This window comes from Petromyzon marinus, chromosome 61 (assembly GCF_048934315.1).
Source record: "Petromyzon marinus isolate PM22_M1 ecotype Great Lakes invasive population chromosome 61, UKy_Petmar_22M1.pri1.0, whole genome shotgun sequence".
NCBI lineage: Eukaryota > Metazoa > Chordata > Hyperoartia > Petromyzontiformes > Petromyzontidae > Petromyzon > Petromyzon marinus.
Genome location: NC_133727.1, coordinates 4014803 through 4033971, shown reverse-complemented (window position 1 = coordinate 4033971; position 19169 = coordinate 4014803). Strand labels below are relative to the sequence as shown.

The window sequence follows — 19169 nt, the reverse complement described above, 5'->3', positions numbered from 1 at the left end:
TCTGACCGTCCCCCCCCCCAGGTGCGTGACGTCATTTATGGACGGCCCCTTATCATCATCACGTGGCAATTTATTGCAGCAGCCAGACACTCTGAACGCGTGGGTGTTGATTCTAAATGGGGAGGGGAAAAACCGGAGGACTCGGAGAAAAATCCACGCGACCACGATGAAAGAGAGACACACAAACTAAAAATATACAACAGCAGGCATCGTCAGGGTGGGTATTGAACCCACGACCTCCTGTATACCAGGCGAGGTAGTTAACATCTCACCACGGAGAGAGAGAGACACACAAACTCCAAATATACAGCAGCAGGCATCGTCAGGGTCGGGATTGAACTCACGACCTCCTGTATACCAGGCGAGGTAGTCAACATCTTCTCGCCAACCTGAATGATGGACGACGTATTGAAGTTTATTAACAATTCATAACCATTACAAAAAAACATGTTTAAATAAACTAAAACCATGCATGTACCCTACCTCGTTACAGACCAATTCAGACGTTATTAGTAACCCCGTGACCCTTATAAACGTGAAAACTCAATTGCCCATGTACAAGAACACGAGCTATACACTACACTACAATACACTGCACTATACACTACACTATACACTACTATACACTACACTACTATACACTACTATACACTACACTACTACACTATACACTACACTACTATACACTACACTATACACTACACTACTACACACTGCACTACTACACACTACTATACACTACACTGCTACACACTACACTACTATACACTGCACTATACACTACACTATACACTACTATACACAGCACTACTATACACTACAACTATACACTAGACTACTATACACTGCACTATACACTGCACTACTATACACTGCACTATACACTACACTATACACCACACTACTATACACTGCACTATACACTACTATACACTACACTATACACTACAGTATACACTACACTACTACACACTGCACTATACACTACACTACTATACACTGCACTCTACACTACACTACTATACATAGCACTATACACTATACTATACACTACACTATACACTACACTATACACTACAATATACACTACACTACTATACACTATACAACTATACACAGCACTATACACTACACTATACACTACACTACTACACACTGCACTATACACTACACTACTACACACTGCACTATACACTACACTATACACTACTATACACTACACTACTATACACTGCACTACACACTACACTGCTACACACTACACTATACACTACACTACTATACAGTGCACTATACACTACACTACTATACACTGCACTATACACTACACTACTATACACTGCACTATACACTACACTATTACACTACTATACACTACACTACAATATACACTACACTACTACACACTACACTATACACTACTATACACTGCACTATACACTACTACACACTGCACTATAAACTACACTACTATACACTACACTATACACTACTACACACTGCACTATACACTACACTACTATACACTACACTACTATACACTACACTATACACTACACTACACAATACACTATACACTGCACGATACACTACACTACTACACACTACACTATACACTACACTATACACTACTATACACTCCAGCTATGCAAAACGTCAAAGTATATTCCCATGTCGTCATATTAAACGTGTGCCTGTATCTCGAATGACATATTTTTTTAAACGATTTGTTATATTAATTTAAGGACCCCACCACCACCACCCTGTATGATTGTAGAGTCTTATATGATTGTTAGAGTCTTATATGATTGTTAGAGTCTTATATGATTGTAGTCTTTGCGTGACCCTCTAACTCCGGTCTCCATGGCAACGCGCGGCGCCCAGGCCTGCAGCCTGCCTCGCCTAACGCCGCCGCTGTCGCCGATCCGCCGCGCCTCTTCCTCTCCTGTTGCAGCTCCTCCTGCTTCGCTTTCTGCTGCAGCTGCAGCTGAGTCGTTCCCTCCGTAGTCGTTCAACTCCTCCACCGCCCTCATTTCCTCCATCCGATTTCTCGTTCCGCTTTCATTCACTGCCGCGTCCTTCATTCACTGCTGCGTCCTTCACTGCTGCACCCTTCATTCACTGCTGCGTCCTTCATTCACTGCTACATCGTTCACTGCTGCACCCTTCATCCACTACAGCGTTCTTCACTGCTGCACCCTTCATACACTACAGGATTGTTCACTGCTGCATCCTTCACTGCTGCGTCCTTCATTCACTGCTACATCGTTCACTGCTGCACCCTTCATACACTACAGCATTCTTCACTGCTGCGTCCTTCACTGCTGCGTCTTTCATTCACTGCTACATCGTTCACTGCTGCACCCTTCATTCACTGCTGCGTTCTTCATTCACTGCTACATCGTTCACTGCTGCACCCTTCATACACTACAGCATTCTTCACTGCTGCATCCTTCACTGCTGCGTCCTTCATTCACTGCTACATCGTTCACTGCTGCACCTTTCATACACTGCTGCATCCTTCACTGCTGCGTCCTTCATTCACCGCTGCATCATTCACTGCTGCGTCCTTCATCCAGTCGGCTGCGTCCTTCATCCACCGCTGCACCTCTCTCCCCGTTGATTCGTCTCCCTGCTGCTACTGCTGCTGCTCCTGCTGCTGTGCTCCTGCTCCTGCTGCTGTGCTCCTGCTGCTGCTGCTGCTCCTACTGCTACTGCTGCTGCTCCTACTACTGCTACTACTGCTGCTCCTGTTGTTACTGCTCCTGCTGCTGCTCCTACTGCTCCTGCTGGTACTGCTGCTGGTACTGCTGCTGCTCCTGCTGCTGCTCCTCCTGCTGCTGCTCCTGCTGCTCCTGCTCCTCCTGCTGCTGCTGCTGCTCCTCCTGCTGCTGCTCCTGCTGCTCCTCCTGCTGCTGCTCCTGCTGCTCCTGCCCGATCATTCCCCGTGGAGCCCTCTCGTCCTCCAGCCATGTCGAGCCGCACGCTGCCTCTGCTCTTCATCAACCTGGGCGGCGAGATGCTCTACATCCTGGACCAGAGGCTCCGGGCGCAGACCATCCCGTGGACAAAGCGCGCAAGGGTAGGGCAAAAACAACAACAACAACACAAACAACAACAATAACAACAATAACAACAACACAAACAACAACAAAAACAACACAAACACAAACAACAACAAACAACAACAATAACAACAAAAACAACAACACAAACAACAAAAACAAAAACAATAACAACAAAAACAACAACAACAACACAAACAACAACACAAACAACAAAAACAATAACAACAAAAACAACAACAACACAAACAACAACAATAACAACAACAATAATAATAACAACAACAACAACAAACAACAACACAAACAACAACAAAAACAACAACAACACAAACAACAACAATAACAACAATAACAACAACACAAACAACAAACACACAAACAACAATAACAACAACAATAATAATAACAACAACAAACAACAACACAAACAACAACAAACAACAACACAAACAACAACAAAAACAACACAAACAACAACAATAACAACAACAAAAACAACAACAACAACAAAAACAACAACAAAAACAACAACAACACAAACAACAACAAAAACAACAACAATAATAACATTCATAATATTCATAATAAAGGTTTTTGGGTTAGATCGCGTTTATTTATAAATGTGTCGTAACCCTCCACCACCCGACACGGCCAATCAGCAAAAAAAAGTGTCACGTTGACAAAAGACAAATAGTTCACTACTTAGCCCACCGGTGTGTGTTGAAGAGTGAATCCACAACATTTACAGTTTGAGTAGTACGACGTTTCGCTGGTAAATACATCCAGCATCATCGGGCAATTCGCCAGAATGGTAAAGCCCTCACCTGCTCCCGGTTTTATATAGAGCAGCAGGGTGACGTCATCATTGAACTCATATCAATAATAACAACAACAACAAGGGGGGCCCGCCAACTCCACGTTTCCGTCGTCTGTCGAAACGTTGTGTTGACGTTGGGGGGGGGTGGGGGGTGAATGTTGTGTTGACGTTGGGGGGGGTGAATGTTGTGTTGACGTTGGGGGGGGGGGGGTGAATGTTGTGTTGACGTTGGGGGGGGGTGAATGTTGTGTTGACGTTGGGGGGGGGGTGAATGTTGTGTTGGGGGGGGGGAATGTTGTGTTGGGGGGGGTGAATGTTGTGTTGGGGGGGGGTGAATGTTGTGTTGACGTTGGGGGGGGGGTGAATGTTGTGTTGACGTTGGGGGGGGTGAATGTTGTGTTGACGTTGGGGGGGGTGGGGGTGAATGTTGTGTTGACGTTGGGGGGGGGTGAATGTTGTGTTGACGTTGGGGGGGGGGTGAATGTTGTGTTGGGGGGGGGAATGTTGTGTTGGGGGGGGTGAATGTTGTGTTGGGGGGGGTGAATGTTGTGTTGACGTTGGGGGGGGGGGTGAATGTTGTGTTGACGTTGGGGGGGGGTGAATGTTGTGTTGACGTTGGGGGGGGTGAATGTTGTGTTGGGGGGGGGTGAATGTTGTGTTGACGTTGGGGGGGGGGTGAATGTTGTGTTGACGTTGGGGGGGGGGGTGAATGTTGTGTTGGGGGGGGGAATGTTGTGTTGGGGGGGGGGGGGTGAATGTTGTGTTGACGTTGGGGGGGGGGGTGAATGTTGTGTTGACGTTGGGGGGGGGGGTGAATGTTGTGTTGACGTTGGGGGGGGTGAATGTTGTGTTGACGTTGGGGGGGGGGGTGAATGTTGTGTTGACGTTGGGGGGGTCAATGTTGTGTTGACGTTGGGGGGGGGGGGGTGAATGTTGTGTTGGGGGGGGGAATGTTGTGTTGGGGGGGTGAATGTTGTGTTGGGGGGGGGGTGAATGTTGTGTTGACGTTGGGGGGGGGGGTGAATGTTGTGTTGACGTTGGGGGGGGGGGTGAATGTTGTGTTGACGTTGGGGGGGGGGGTGAATGTTGTGTTGACGTTGGGGGGGGGTGAATGTTGTGTTGACGTTGGGGGGGGGTGAATGTTGTGTTGACGTTGGGGGGGGGGGTGAATGTTGTGTTGACGTTGGGGGGGGTGAATGTTGTGTTGACGTTGGGGGGGGGGGTGAATGTTGTGTTGACGTTGGGGGGTGAATGTTGTGTTGACGTTGGGGGGGGGGTGAATGTTGTGTTGACGTTGGGGGGGGGTGAATGTTGTGTTGACGTTGGGGGGGGGGTGAATGTTGTGTTGACGTTGGGGGGGGGTGAATGTTGTGTTGACGTTGGGGGGGGGTGAATGTTGTGTTGACGTTGGGGGGGGGGGGGTGAATGTTGTGTTGACGTTGGGGGGGGTGAAATGTGTGTTTGACGTTGGGGGGGGGGTGAATGTTGTGTTGACGTTGGGGGGGGGGGGTGAATGTTGTGTTGACGTTGGGGGGGGGTGAATGTTGTGTTGACGTTGGGGGGTGAATGTTGTGTTGGGGGGGGGGGTGAATGTTGTGTTGACGTTGGGGGGGGGGTGAATGTTGTGTTGACGTTGGGGGGGGGTGAATGTTGTGTTGACGTTGGGGGGGGTGAATGTTGTGTTGACGTTGGGGGGGGGGGTGAATGTTGTGTTGACGTTGGGGGGGGGTGAATGTTGTGTTGACGTTGGGGGGTGAATGTTGTGTTGGGGGGGGGGTGAATGTTGTGTTGACGTTGGGGGTAGGGGGTCAATGTTGTGTTGACGTTGGGGGGTGAATGTTGTGTTGACGTTGGGGGGGGGGTGAATGTTGTGTTGACGTTGGGGGGGGGAATGTTGTGTTGACGTTGGGGGGGGTGAATGTTGTGTTGACGTTGGGGGGGGGAATGTTGTGTTGACGTTGGGGGGGGGGGGGTGAATGTTGTGTTGACGTTGGGGGGGGTGAATGTTGTGTTGACGTTGGGGGGGGGGTGAATGTTGTGTTGACGTTGGGGGGGGTGAATGTTGTGTTGACGTTGGGGGGGGGGGGTGAATGTTGTGTTGGGGGGGGAATGTTGTGTTGGGGGGTGAATGTTGTGTTGGGGGGGGGTGAATGTTGTGTTGACGTTGGGGGGGGGGGGGTGAATGTTGTGTTGACGTTGGGGGGGGGGTGAATGTTGTGTTGACGTTGGGGGGGGGGGGTGAATGTTGTGTTGACGTTGGGGGGGGGGTGAATGTTGTGTTGACGTTGGGGGGGGGGGTGAATGTTCTGTTGACGTTGGGGGGGGGGGGTGAATGTTGTGTTGACGTTGGGGGGGTGAATGTTGTGTTGACGTTGGGGGGGGGGGGTGAATGTTGTGTTGACGTTGGGGGGGGTGAATGTTGTGTTGACGTTGGGGGGGGGGGGTGAATGTTGTGTTGACGTTGGGGGGGGGGTGAATGTTGTGTTGACGTTGGGGGGGGGGGGGTGAATGTTGTGTTGACGTTGGGGGGGTGAATGTTGTGTTGACGTTGGGGGGGGGTGAATGTTGTGTTGACGTTGGGGGGGGGGGTGAATGTTGTGTTGACCGTTGGGGGGGGTGAATGTTGTGTTGACGTTGGGGGGGGGGGTGAATGTTGTGTTGACGTTGGGGGGGGGGGTGAATGTTGTGTTGACGTTGGGGGGGGTGAATGTTGTGTTGACGTTGGGGGGTGAATGTTGTGTTGGGGGGGGGTGAATGTTGTGTTGACGTTGGGGGGGGGTGAATGTTGTGTTGACGTTGGGGGGGGGTGAATGTTGTGTTGACGTTGGGGGGGGTGAATGTTGTGTTGACGTTGGGGGGGGGGTGAATGTTGTGGTTGACGTTGGGGGGGGGTGAATGTGTGTTGACGTTGGGGGGGTGAATGTTGTGTTGGGGGGGGGGGGTTGAATGTTGTGTTGACGTTGGGGGTAGGGGGTCAATGTTGTGTTGACGTTGGGGGGGTGAAATGTTGTGTTGACAGTTGGGGGGGGGGTGAATGTTGTGTTGACGTTGGGGGGGGAATGTTGTGTTGACGTTGGGGGGGGGAATGTTGTGTTGACGTTGGGGGGGGGGAATGTTGTGTTGACGTTGGGGGGGGTGGGTGAATGTTGTGTTGACGTTGGGGGGGGTGAATGTTGTGTTGACGTTGGGGGGGGGGGTGAATGTTGTGTTGACGTTGGGGGGGTTGAATGTTGTGTTGACGTTGGGGGGGGGTGAATGTTGTGTTGACGTTGGGGGGGGGGGTGAATGTTGTGTTGACGTTGGGGGGGTGAATGTTGTGTTGACGTTGGGGGGGGGAGTGAATGTTGTGTTGACTTTGGGGGGGGGGTGAATGTTGTGTTGACGTTGGGGGGGCGTGAATGTTGTGTTGACGTTGGGGGGGGGGTGAATGTTGTGTTGACGTTGGGGGGGGGGGGTGAATGTTGTGTTGACGTTGGGGGGGGTGAATGTTGTGTTGACGTTGGGGGGGGGGGGTGAATGTTGTGTTGACGTTGGGGGGGGCGTGAATGTTGTGTTGACGTTGGGGGGTGAATGTTGTGTTGGGGGGGGGGGTGAATGTTGTGTTGACGTTGGGGGGGGGGGTGAATGTTGTGTTGACGTTGGGGGGGGGTGAATGTTTGTGTTGACGTTGGGGGGGGGGGGTGTGAATGTGTGTTGACGTTGGGGGGGGTGAATGTTGTGTTGACGTTGGGGGGGGGTGAATTTGTGTTGACGTTGGGGGGGGGGTGAATGTTGTGTTGGGGGGGGGGTGAATGTTGTGTTGACGTTGGGGGGGGGTGAATGTTGTGTTGGACGTTGGGGGGGGGGGTGAATGTTGTGTTGACGTTGGGGGGAGTGAATGTTGTGTTGGGGGGGGGGGGGTGAATGTTGTGTGACGTTGGGGGGGGGTGAATGTTGTGTTGACGTTGGGGGGGGGTGAATGTTGTGTTGACGTTTAGACGTTGGGGGGGGGGAGTGAATGTTGTGTTGACGTTGGGGGGGGGTGAATGTTGTGTTGACGTTGGGGGGTGAATGTGTGTTGGGGGGGGGGGAATGTTGTGTTGACGTTGGGGGGGGGGGTGAATGTTGTGTTGACGTTGGGGAGGGGGGTGCAATGTTGTGTTGGGGGGGGGGAATGTTGTGTTGACGTTGGGGGGGGGGTGAATGTTGTGTTGACGTTGGGGGGGGGGAATGTTGTGTTGACGTTGGGGGTAGGGGGTCAATGTTGTGTTGACGTTGGGGGGGTGAATGTTGTGGTTGACGTTGGGGGGGGGGGGGTGAATGTTGTGTTGACGTTGGGGGGGGGACTGTTGTGTTGACGTTGGGGGGGGGGTGCAAGTTGTGTTGACGTTGGGGGGGGTGAATGTTGTGTTGACGTTGGCGGGGGGGTGACTGTTGTGTTGACGTTGGGGGGGGGGTGAATGTTGTGTTGACGTTTTGGTGGGGGGGTGAATGTTGTGTTGCCGTTTTGGTGGGGGGGGTGAATGTTGTGTTGACGTTGGGGGGGGGGTGAATGTTGTGTTGACCGTTGGGGGGGTGGGGTGAATGTGTGTTGACGTTGGGGGGGGGGGGTGAATGTTGTGTCGACGTTGGAGGGAAACGTTGTTCGGACGTTGTGGTACGAAACGTTTTGACGGGGGGGGGGGGGCGATGGGGGGCGGCATTGCGTCATCACGCGTCCTACGGTGGCTGTTCCGTGACGACCCCCCCCTAAAAGTCGCCGGACTCCTGCCGGAGAGTTGTTGTCAGTCTCTCCCTCTGTGCATCAGGTCGTAGCCCATTTAGATACTGAGACAATTAGCGGGTGCTTAACAAACCTTACTCTTTGGTATCTATTCGGTAGAGTCACGTAAAAGTATAAAACAACAACAAAATTTAAACAAAAAAATTTCACACAGGGTGTAGCTACACCCTGTGTGAAGGATCCATACTCTTTGGTTCTATTCGTTAAAATCACGTCAAAGTATAAAACAAACAACAATGTTGTGTTGACGTTGGGGGGGGTGAACGTTGTGTTGACGTTGGGGGGGGGGGGGTGAATGTTGTGTTGATGTTGGGGGGGGTGAATGTTGTGTTGACGTTGGGGGGGGTGAATGTTGTGTTGACGTTGGGGGGGTGAATGTTGTGTTGACGTTGGGGGGGGGTGAATGTTGTGTTGACGTTGGGGGGGGTGAATGTTGTGTTGACGTTGGGGGGGTGAATGTTGTGTTGACGTTGGGGGGGGGGTGAATGTTGTGTTGACGTTGGGGGGTGAATGTTGTGTTGACGTTGGGGGGGGGTGAATGTTGTGTTGACGTTGGGGGGGGGTGAATGTTGTGTTGACGTTGGGGGGGGTGAATGTTGTGTTGACGTTGGGGGGGGGTGAATGTTATGTTGACGTTGGGGGGTGAATGTTGTGTTGACGTTGGGGGGGGGTGAATGTTGTGTTGACGTTGGGGGGGGGGGTGAATGTTGTGTTGACGTTGGGGGGGGTGAACGTTGTGTTGACGTTGGGGGGGGTGAATGTTGTGTTGACGTTGGGGGGGTTGAATGTTGTGTTGATGTTGGGGGGGGGTGAATGTTGTGTTGACGTTGGGGGGGGTGAATGTTGTGTTGACGTTGGGGGGGTGAATGTTGTGTTGACGTTGGGGGGGGGTGAATGTTGTGTTGACGTTGGGGGGGGTGAATGTTGTGTTGACGTTGGGGGGGTGAATGTTTGTGTTGACGTTGGGGGGGTGAATGTTGTGTTGACGTTGGGGGGGGTGAATGTTGTGTTGACGTTGGGGGGGGGTGAATGTTGTATTGACGTTGGGGGGGGTGAACGTTGTGTTGACGTTGGGGGGGGTGAATGTTGTGTTGACGTTTTGGTGGGGGGTGAATGTTGTGTTGACGTTGGGGGTGGGTGAATGTTGTGTTGACGTTGGGGGGGGGGGGGGGTCAATGTTGTGTTGACGTTGGGGGGGTGAATGTTGTGTTGACGTTGGGGGGGGGGGTGAATGTTGTGTTGACGTTGGGGGGGGGGTGAATGTTGTGTTGACGTTGGGGGGGGGTGAATGTTGTGTTGACGTTGGGGGGGTGAATGTTGTGTTGACGTTGGGGGTGGGGTGGGGGTGAATGTTGTGTTGACGTTGGGGGGGGGGTGAATGTTGTGTTGACGTTGGGGGGGGTGAATGTTGTGTTGACGTTGGGGGGGGGGGTGAATGTTGTGTTGACGTTGGGGGGGGGGGGGTGAATGTTGTGTTGACGTTGGGGGGGGGGGTGAATGTTGTGTCGACGTTGGAGGGAAACGTTGTTCGGACGTTGTGGTACGAAACGTTTTGACGGGGGGGGGGGGCGATGGGGGGCGGCATTGCGTCATCACGCGTCCTACGGTGGCTGTTCCGTGACGACCCCCCCCTAAAAGTCGCCGGACTCCTGCCGGAGAGTTGTTGTTAGTCCTCTGTGCATCAGGTCGTAGCCCATTTAGATACTGAGACAATTAGCGGGTGCTTAACAAACCTTACTCTTTGGTATCTATTCGGTAGAGTCACGTAAAAGTATAAAACAACAACAAAATTTAAACAAAAAATTTCACACAGGGTGTAGCTACACCCTGTGTGAAGGATCCATACTCTTTGGTTCTATTCGGTAAAATCACGTCAAAGTATAAAACAAACAACAATGTTGTGTTGACGTTGGGGGGGGTGAACGTTGTGTTGACGTTGGGGGGGGGGGTGAATGTTGTGTTGATGTTGGGGGGGGGGTGAATGTTGTGTTGACGTTGGGGGGGGTGAATGTTGTGTTGACGTTGGGGGGGTGAATGTTGTGTTGACGTTGGGGGGGGGTGAATGTTGTGTTGACGTTGGGGGGGGTGAATGTTGTGTTGACGTTGGGGGGGTGAATGTTGTGTTGACGTTGGGGGGGGGTGAATGTTGTGTTGACGTTGGGGGGTGAATGTTGTGTTGACGTTGGGGGGGGGTGAATGTTGTGTTGACGTTGGGGGGGGGTGAATGTTGTGTTGACGTTGGGGGGGGTGAATGTTGTGTTGACGTTGGGGGGGGGGTGAATGTTATGTTGACGTTGGGGGGTGAATGTTGTGTTGACGTTGGGGGGGGGGTGAATGTTGTGTTGACGTTGGGGGGGGGTGAATGTTGTGTTGACGTTGGGGGGGGTGAACGTTGTGTTGACGTTGGGGGGGGTGAATGTTGTGTTGACGTTGGGGGGGTTGAATGTTGTGTTGATGTTGGGGGGGGTGAATGTTGTGTTGACGTTGGGGGGGGTGAATGTTGTGTTGACGTTGGGGGGGTGAATGTTGTGTTGACGTTGGGGGGGGGTGAATGTTGTGTTGACGTTGGGGGGGGTGAATGTTGTGTTGACGTTTGGGGGGGTGAATGTTGTGTTGACGTTGGGGGGGTGAATGTTGTGTTGACGTTGGGGGGGGGGTGAATGTTGTGTTGACGTTGGGGGGGGGTGAATGTTGTGTTGACGTTGGGGGGGGTGAACGTAGTGTTGACGTTGGGGGGGTGAATGTTGTGTTGACGTTTTGGTGGGGGGGTGAATGTTGTGTTGACGTTGGGGGTGGGTGAATGTTGTGTTGACGTTGGGGGGGGGGGGGGGTCAATGTTGTGTTGACGTTGGGGGGTGAATGTTGTGTTGACGTTGGGGGGGGGGGTGAATGTTGTGTTGACGTTGGGGGGGGGGGGGTGAATGTTGTGTTGACGTTGGGGGGGGGTGAATGTTGTGTTGACGTTGGGGGGTGAATGTTGTGTTGACGTTGGGGGTGGGGTGGGGGTTGAGTTGTTGTGTTGACGTTGGGGGGGGGTGAATGTTGTGTTGGACGTTGGGGGGGGGGGGGTGAACGTTGTGTGTTGACGTTGGGGGGGTGAATGTTGTGTTGACGTTGGGGGGGGTGAATGTTGTGTTGACGTTGGGGGGGGGGGGTGAATGTTGTGTTGACGTTGGGGGGGGGGGGTGAATGTTGTGTTGACGTTGGGGGGGGGGTGAATGTTGTGTCGACGTTGGAGGGAAACGTTGTTCGGACGTTGTGGTACGAAACGTTTTGACGGGGGGGGGGGGCGATGGGGGGCGGCATTGCGTCATCACGCGTCCTACGGTGGCTGTTCCGTGACGACCCCCCCCTAAAAGTCGCCGGACTCCTGCCGGAGAGTTGTTGTTAGTCTCTCCCTCTGTGCATCAGGTCGTAGCCCATTTAGATACTGAGACAATTAGCGGGTGCTTAACAAACCTTACTCTTTGGTATCTATTCGGTAGAGTCACGTAAAAGTATAAAACAACAACAAAATTAAAAAAAAAATTCACACAGGGTGTAGCTACACCCTGTGTGAAGGATCCATACTCTTTGGTTCTATTCGGTAAAGTCACGTCAAAGTATAAAACAACAAAAAACATTTTTAAAAAATTCACACAGGGTGTAGCTACACCCTGTGTGAAGGATCCATACTCTTTGGTTCTATTCGGTAAAATCACGTCAAAGTATAAAACAACAAACAAAAATAAAAAAAATTCACACAGGGGTGTAGCTACACCCTGTGTGAAGGATCCATACTCTTTGGTATCTATTCGGTAAAGTCACATAAAAGTATAAAACAACAACAAAAATTTAAAAAAAATTCACACAGGGTGTAGCTACACCCTGTGTGAAGGATCCATACTCTTTGGTTCTATTCGGTAAAATCACGTCAAAGTATAAAACAACAACAAAATAATAAAAATTCACACAGGGTGTAGCTACACCCTGTGTGAAGGATCCATACTCTTTGGTTCTATTCGGTAAAGTCACATAAAAGTATAAAACAGCAAAAAAATAAATGAAAATTCACACAGGGTGTAGCTACACCAAAAACATTCACACAGGGTGTAGCTACACCCTGTGTGAATTTTTGTAATTTTTTTTATATTTTATTTTTTGTTGTTTTATACTTTTACGTGACTTTTACCGAATAGATACCAAAGAGTACGGATCCTTGCAGTCACGAAAGCTTCGAACTTAAAAACCTTGCCCGTGCCACCCCCCCCCCTCCCCACTATTCTGCGACTTTGCAGTCATGAACGACATCATCAGCACCATGTTCACGAAGCGCTTCATGGAGGAGCTCCTCAAGCCCCAGCAGCTGTACTCAAAGAAAGCCCTACGCACCGTGTTTGACCGTCTCGCCCACGCCTCCATCATGAGGCTCAATGCGGCGAGCATGGACAAGGTACGGAGGGGTCTCCGTCGGGAAGCGCGGGGGGGGGGGGCCCCCTTTCCCTCCGTCGGCCCGTCCAGGGACAATCTCCGCTCGCGAACTTTTCGCGGAGACTTAAATTTTGATTTAAAGCTTTCGACGACTGCAGGGGTTCACATTACACTCATTGGTTTGTTTTTCGGTAAAGTCACGTACGTAGAAATACAGTAAAAAAAAATTTATGAAAACGAAACGATCGCGACGTTTCGATCACAACGCAAGCGATCTTCGTCAGGTGTCAAGAACAAATCATGGAGGTGAATACAACGAGAAGATGAGAGACGAGAATTCAACAGACCATCTTTTTGTCGTTGTATTTACCTCCGTGATTTGTTCTTGACACCTGATGAAGATTGCTCGCGTTGCGATCGAAACGTCGCGATTGTTTTGTTTTTAAATATAATTTTATTGCGTTTCTACGTACGTGACTTTACCGAACAAAAAACAATGAGTAATTTTACGCAGTCACGAAAGCTTTAATACTTTATTAGGGATTCATATTCTTGGTTCTTTCGGTAAAGTCACGTCGAAGGGAAACAATAAAATGAAAAAAAATATTAAACAATACAATTCTCACGAAGTCTCGACTGCAAAACAAGCAATCATCATCAGGTGTGAAAATCACAGCAAAAAAAAAAAACCGCCACTTTTTTCAAATTTTCTTGCTGTGGTTTTCACACCTTATGACGATTGCTTGTGTTGCAGTCGAAACGTCGTGAGAATTTTATTGTTTTATATTTTTTTTTATTTTATTGTTTCCCTTCTACGTGGTGACTTTACCGAAAGAATCAAGAATATATTTTCAGAGACTTACGAACTTTCAGAGACTTACAAACAAACCCGCCCCTACGTTCAGTTGCCTGTTCGGACCGAGGGTCGTAAGTTTAATATATTAGCGGCGGTTGTTCGCTGTGATTACCCAGCATTGCTGGGTAATCACAGAAATGCTGGGAATGCATCTACAGAACATGAAGAGCCAATGGCATTTACATGTGCAGATTATACAACTTTCAAAGCCCGTGTTTAGTGTACACGCCGTACAACATGTTTGGAATCGACAGGAGTAAAGTTGGACTTAACGAACAAATCGACTTACGAACAGTACCTCTGGAACCTAACTCGTTTGTAGGTAGAAGAGTGCATGTAATCTGAATAAGAAGGTTTATTTTTTATTTTTTTATTTTAACTATTAAACAGTTTGTATTTTTTATTTTACTCGGTAAAGCCCCGCTGAGCTATCATATATACTGTAACTCTTTTGTCAGAAGCGACCTGGCCATCACGCACGATAGCTCTGAACGCATGTTGTTAACTACCTCGCCTGGTGTACAGGAGGTCGTGGGTTCGATCCCGACCCTGACACGTGCTGCTGTATATTTGGAGTTTGTGTGTCTCTCTCTCCCTGTGGTGAGATGTTAACTTCCTCGCCTGGTCTACAGGAGGTCGTGGGTTCGATCCCGACCCTTGATGCCTGCTGCTGTATATTTGGAGTTTGCGTGTCTCTCTCTCCCCGTGGTGAGATGTTAACTTCCTCGCCTGGTGTACAGGAGGTCGTGGGTTCGATCCCGACCCTTGATGCCTGCTGCTGTATATTTGGAGTTTGCGTGTCTCTCTCTCCCCGTGGTGAGATGTTAACTTCCTCGCCTGGTATACAGGAGGTCGTGGGTTCGATCCCGACCCTGACGCCTGCTGCTGTATATTTGGAGTTTGCGTGTCTCTCTCTCTCCCCGTGGTCGCGTGGATTTTTCTCCGGGACCTCCCGGTTTTTTCCCCTCCACATTTAGAATCAACATCCCCACGCGTTTGGAGTTATTTGGCTTTTTGCTAGAAATGTCCACACGATGATAAGCCACTTCGTTGAGCTATCATTCGTGATAGCCAGGTCGCTTCTGACAAAAGCGTTATGTAGGTCAGTGGAGCCTTCTTACCTGGTAAAATAAAAATAGTAATTAGTTTAATTTAACACGTAGGCTCGCGCGGCCAATGTTATCAATATGAAAAATAAGAATAGGTTTTACCCTTTCTGCCAATAAAACGGGTGTTTAAATGTTCAAATACCAAAATGTTACTGCATTAACCACAGACGGTACTTGTGAACACGCAAACAAAACGTGCTCTTCATAATATCGGTCGCGAAAGTCTACGTGTTAAACAAAAACATGATGTTTTGATTTAAAGCTTTCGTGACTGCAGGGATTCATATTCTTGGTTCTTTCGGTAAAGTCACCACGTAGAAGGGAAACAATCAAATAATAAAAATATAAAACAATACAATTCTCACGACATTTCGACTGCAACACCAGCAATCATCATCAGGTGTGAAAACCACAGCAAGAAAATTTGAAAAAAAATCTTGCTGTGGTTTTCACACCTGATGACGATTGCTTGTTTCGCGGTCGAAACGTCGTGAGAATTTTATTGTTTTATATTTTTATTATTTTATTGTTTCCCTTCTACGTGACTTACCGAAAGAACCAAGAATATAAAACATGATGTGATAATATTTGGGCATTGTCTTTGAAACTGATTGATCTACACCAGAGACTGCCTTCTTTAGGGACAGGTCTCACCACCAGTGTTAGACCCGAAGAACAACACGAAAAGTTGAAGGGTACAGGGGCAATGCCACTGTCAGCGCATTCATAGCTCGCGGTTGAGCAGCTACAATGTGGGACCTTTTATTTTTTTGCCAGTTTCAAGGTATGAAAAAATAACAATAGGTTTTTTAACCCTCTGTGGCAATAAAATAGGTGTTAAGATGTTCAAACACCGAACATGATTTTCCCCGTACTTTAGCACTCGCAAAAAAAAAAAAAAACGTCCCCGTAAAATATCATTCCATCGTAGAGTGTCGTTTTGGGTTTTTGTTTTCTCGTTGGGCTAGATCGCTTAAAAATATTAACGTGTCGTTAAACCCGCCGCCACCCGACACAGCCAATCGGTGCGGCTCGTCGGTTGGTTTCGTCCGACGGTTTCTCCGTCTCGGCGCGCGTGACTTTGCGCGTAGCTCTACGACCTGATGACGATGGCGCTGAAGTACCAGGTGTTCTCGTGCGTGCACCCCCGCGACCTCCTCATGGTCACGCTCAACCACGTGGACGCCGTGCGGGCCTTTGTGCGCGACTCCCCCGCCATCCTCGCCAGCGTCGACGACACCTTCCGCCACCTCGTCGAGGCACGGCCGGCGCGCGCTGCGCTACCGCGCTGCCATCACCCCCGCACTGCCGACCTGCACTACCGCACTGCCGCCACCCCGCACTGCCACCACCCCGCACTGCCTCCGTGCACTAGCACCCTGCACTACCGCACTGCCGCCCTGCGCTGCAACAGCGCGCTACGACCCCGCGCTACGACCCCATGCTACGACCCCACGCTACGACCCCGCACTACGACCCCACGCTACGACCCCACGCTACGACCCCACGCTACGACCCCACGCTACAACCCCGCACTACGACCCCACGCTACGACCCCACGCTACAACCCCGCACTACGACCCCACGCTACGACCCCACGCTACAACCCCGCACTACGACCCCACGCTACGACCCCACGCTACGACCCCGCGCTACGACCCCGCGCTACGACCCCACGCTACGACCCCACGCTACGACCCCGCGCTACGACCCCACGCTACGACCCACGCTACGACCCCGCACTACGACCCCACGCTACGACCCCACGCTACGACCCTGCACTACGACCCCAGCTACGACCCCACGCTACGACCCCACGCTACGACCCCGCACTACGACCCCACGCTATGACCCCACGCTACGACCCCGCACTACGACCCCACGCTACGACCCCACGCTACGACCCCGCACTACGACCCCACGCTACGACCCACGCTACGACCCCACGCTACGACCCCGCACTACGACCCCGCGCTATGACCCCACGCTACGACCCCGCGCTACGACCCCGCACTATGACCCCGCGCTACGACCCCGCACTACGACCCGCACTACGACCCCGCACTAGGCACCGTGCACTACGACCTCGCACTACGACCCCGCGCTACGACCCCACACTACGACCCCGCACTACGACCCTGCACTACGACCCCGCACTACGACCCCGCACGACGACCCCGCGCTACGACCCCGCACAACGACCCCGCACTACGACCCCGCACGATGACCCCGCGCTACGACCCCACACTACGACCCCGCACTACGACCCCACGCTACGACCCCACACTACGACCCCGCACTACGACCCCACGCTACGACCCCACGCTACGACCCCGCACTACGACCCCACGCTACGACCCCACGCTACGACCCCGCACTACGACCCCACGCTACGACCCCACGCTACGACCCCGCACTACGACCCCACGCTACGACCCACGCTACGACCCCGCACTACGACCCCGCGCTATGACCCCACGCTACGACCCCGCACTACGACCCCACGCTACGACCCCACGCTACGACCCCGCACTACGACCACACGCTACGACCCCACGCTACGACCCCACGCTACGACCCCGCACTACGACCCCACGCTACGACCCCACGCTACGACCCCGCGCTACGACCCCGCGCTACGACCCCACGCTACGACCCCACGCTACGACCCCGCACTACGACCCCACGCTACGACCCCACGCTACGACCCCGCACTACGACCCCACGCTACGACCCCACGCTACGACCCCGCACTACGACCCCACGCTACGACCCCACGCTACGACCCCACGCTACGACCCCGCACTACGACCCCGCGCTATGACCCCACGCTACGACCCCGCACTACGACCCCATGCTACGACCCCACGCTACGACCCCGCACTACGACCCCACGCTACGACCCCACGCTACGACCCCACGCTACGACCCCGCACTACGACCCCGCGCTATGACCCCACGCTACGACCCCACGCTACGACCCCGCACTACGACCCCGCGCTATGACCCCGCGCTACGACCCCACACTACGACCCCGCACTAGCACCGTGCACTACCGCACTGCCATCACCCCGCGCTACGACCCCGCACTACGACCCCGCACAACGACCCCGCGCTACGACCCCGCACTACGACCCCGCACTACGACCCCGCACTACGACCCCGCACGACGACCCCGCGCTACGACCCCGCGCTACGACCCCGCACTACGACCCCGCACGACGACCCCGCGCTACGACCCCGCACTACGACCCCGCACTACGACCCCGCACTACGACCCCGCACTACGACCCCGCACTACAACCCCGCGCTGCGACCCCCGCACTACGACCCCGCGCTACAACCCCGCGCTACGACCCCGCACTACGACCCCGCACTACGACCCCGCACTACGACCCCGCACTACGACCCCGCACTACAACCCCGCACTACGACCCCGCGCTACGACCCCACGCTACGACCCCGCACTACGACCCCGCGCTACGACCCCGCGCTACGACCCCGCACTACGACCCCGCACTAGCACCGCGCACTACCGCACTACCGCCCTGTGCTAGCACCCTGCGCTTCGGCCATCGTGGCGTCACGGGAACACTTGCCCTCCTGTGTTTATTGCGCGTCTTGTGTGTCTGCGTGTCTGCGTGTCTACGCGTGTCTACGTGTCTACGCGTGTCTGCGCGTGTCTACGCGTGCACAGATCTACAGTTGTCTATCTGCCGGTGAGTTTCAGCTGATCAGACAGACACTGCTCAGCTTCTTCCAGGACATGCACATCCGCGTGAGTAACAACAACAACAACAACGGTAACAAACAGCAACGCACAACAACACCAACAACAAACAACAACACCAACAACAAACAACAACAACAAACAATACCAACAACAAACAACAGCCGACTGTTGGCCACAAAGCGGCGGCGACGCCACCACATCGCTTGTGCCAGGCTAGGTGCGCTTCGAGGCCATCACGTGCAAGTGTTGCACTACTCGCTGGCAGGAGGTCACGAGGTCACGTGACCTCCTGCCAGGTGTTTTAGGGGTTCACTGAGAAAAGACAAAGATCCCCCGTGTAGCCTGCAACAGACTGCTGGGGCAAGTGCTGTTAGCGAGCAGCACCTATGAAGGCCGATACGGCACACGAGGGGG

The 19169-nt window shown here is 52.4% G+C and overlaps 1 protein-coding gene across 1 annotated transcript in view; it reads left to right on the top strand.

The window, feature by feature from the left end:
* Window positions 1–1809: 1809 nt before the first annotated feature.
* The window catches only part of LOC116955753 (protein OSCP1), a 30390-nt gene continuing 13030 nt past the window's right edge, over window positions 1810–19169 (top strand). The window contains 5 exon segments of the mRNA XM_032977040.2: window positions 1810–3062; window positions 3065–3082; window positions 12925–13079; window positions 16114–16281; window positions 18720–18800. Coding sequence (XP_032832931.2) covers window positions 2972–3062; window positions 3065–3082; window positions 12925–13079; window positions 16114–16281; window positions 18720–18800 — 513 coding nt within the window. The 5' untranslated portion in view covers window positions 1810–2971.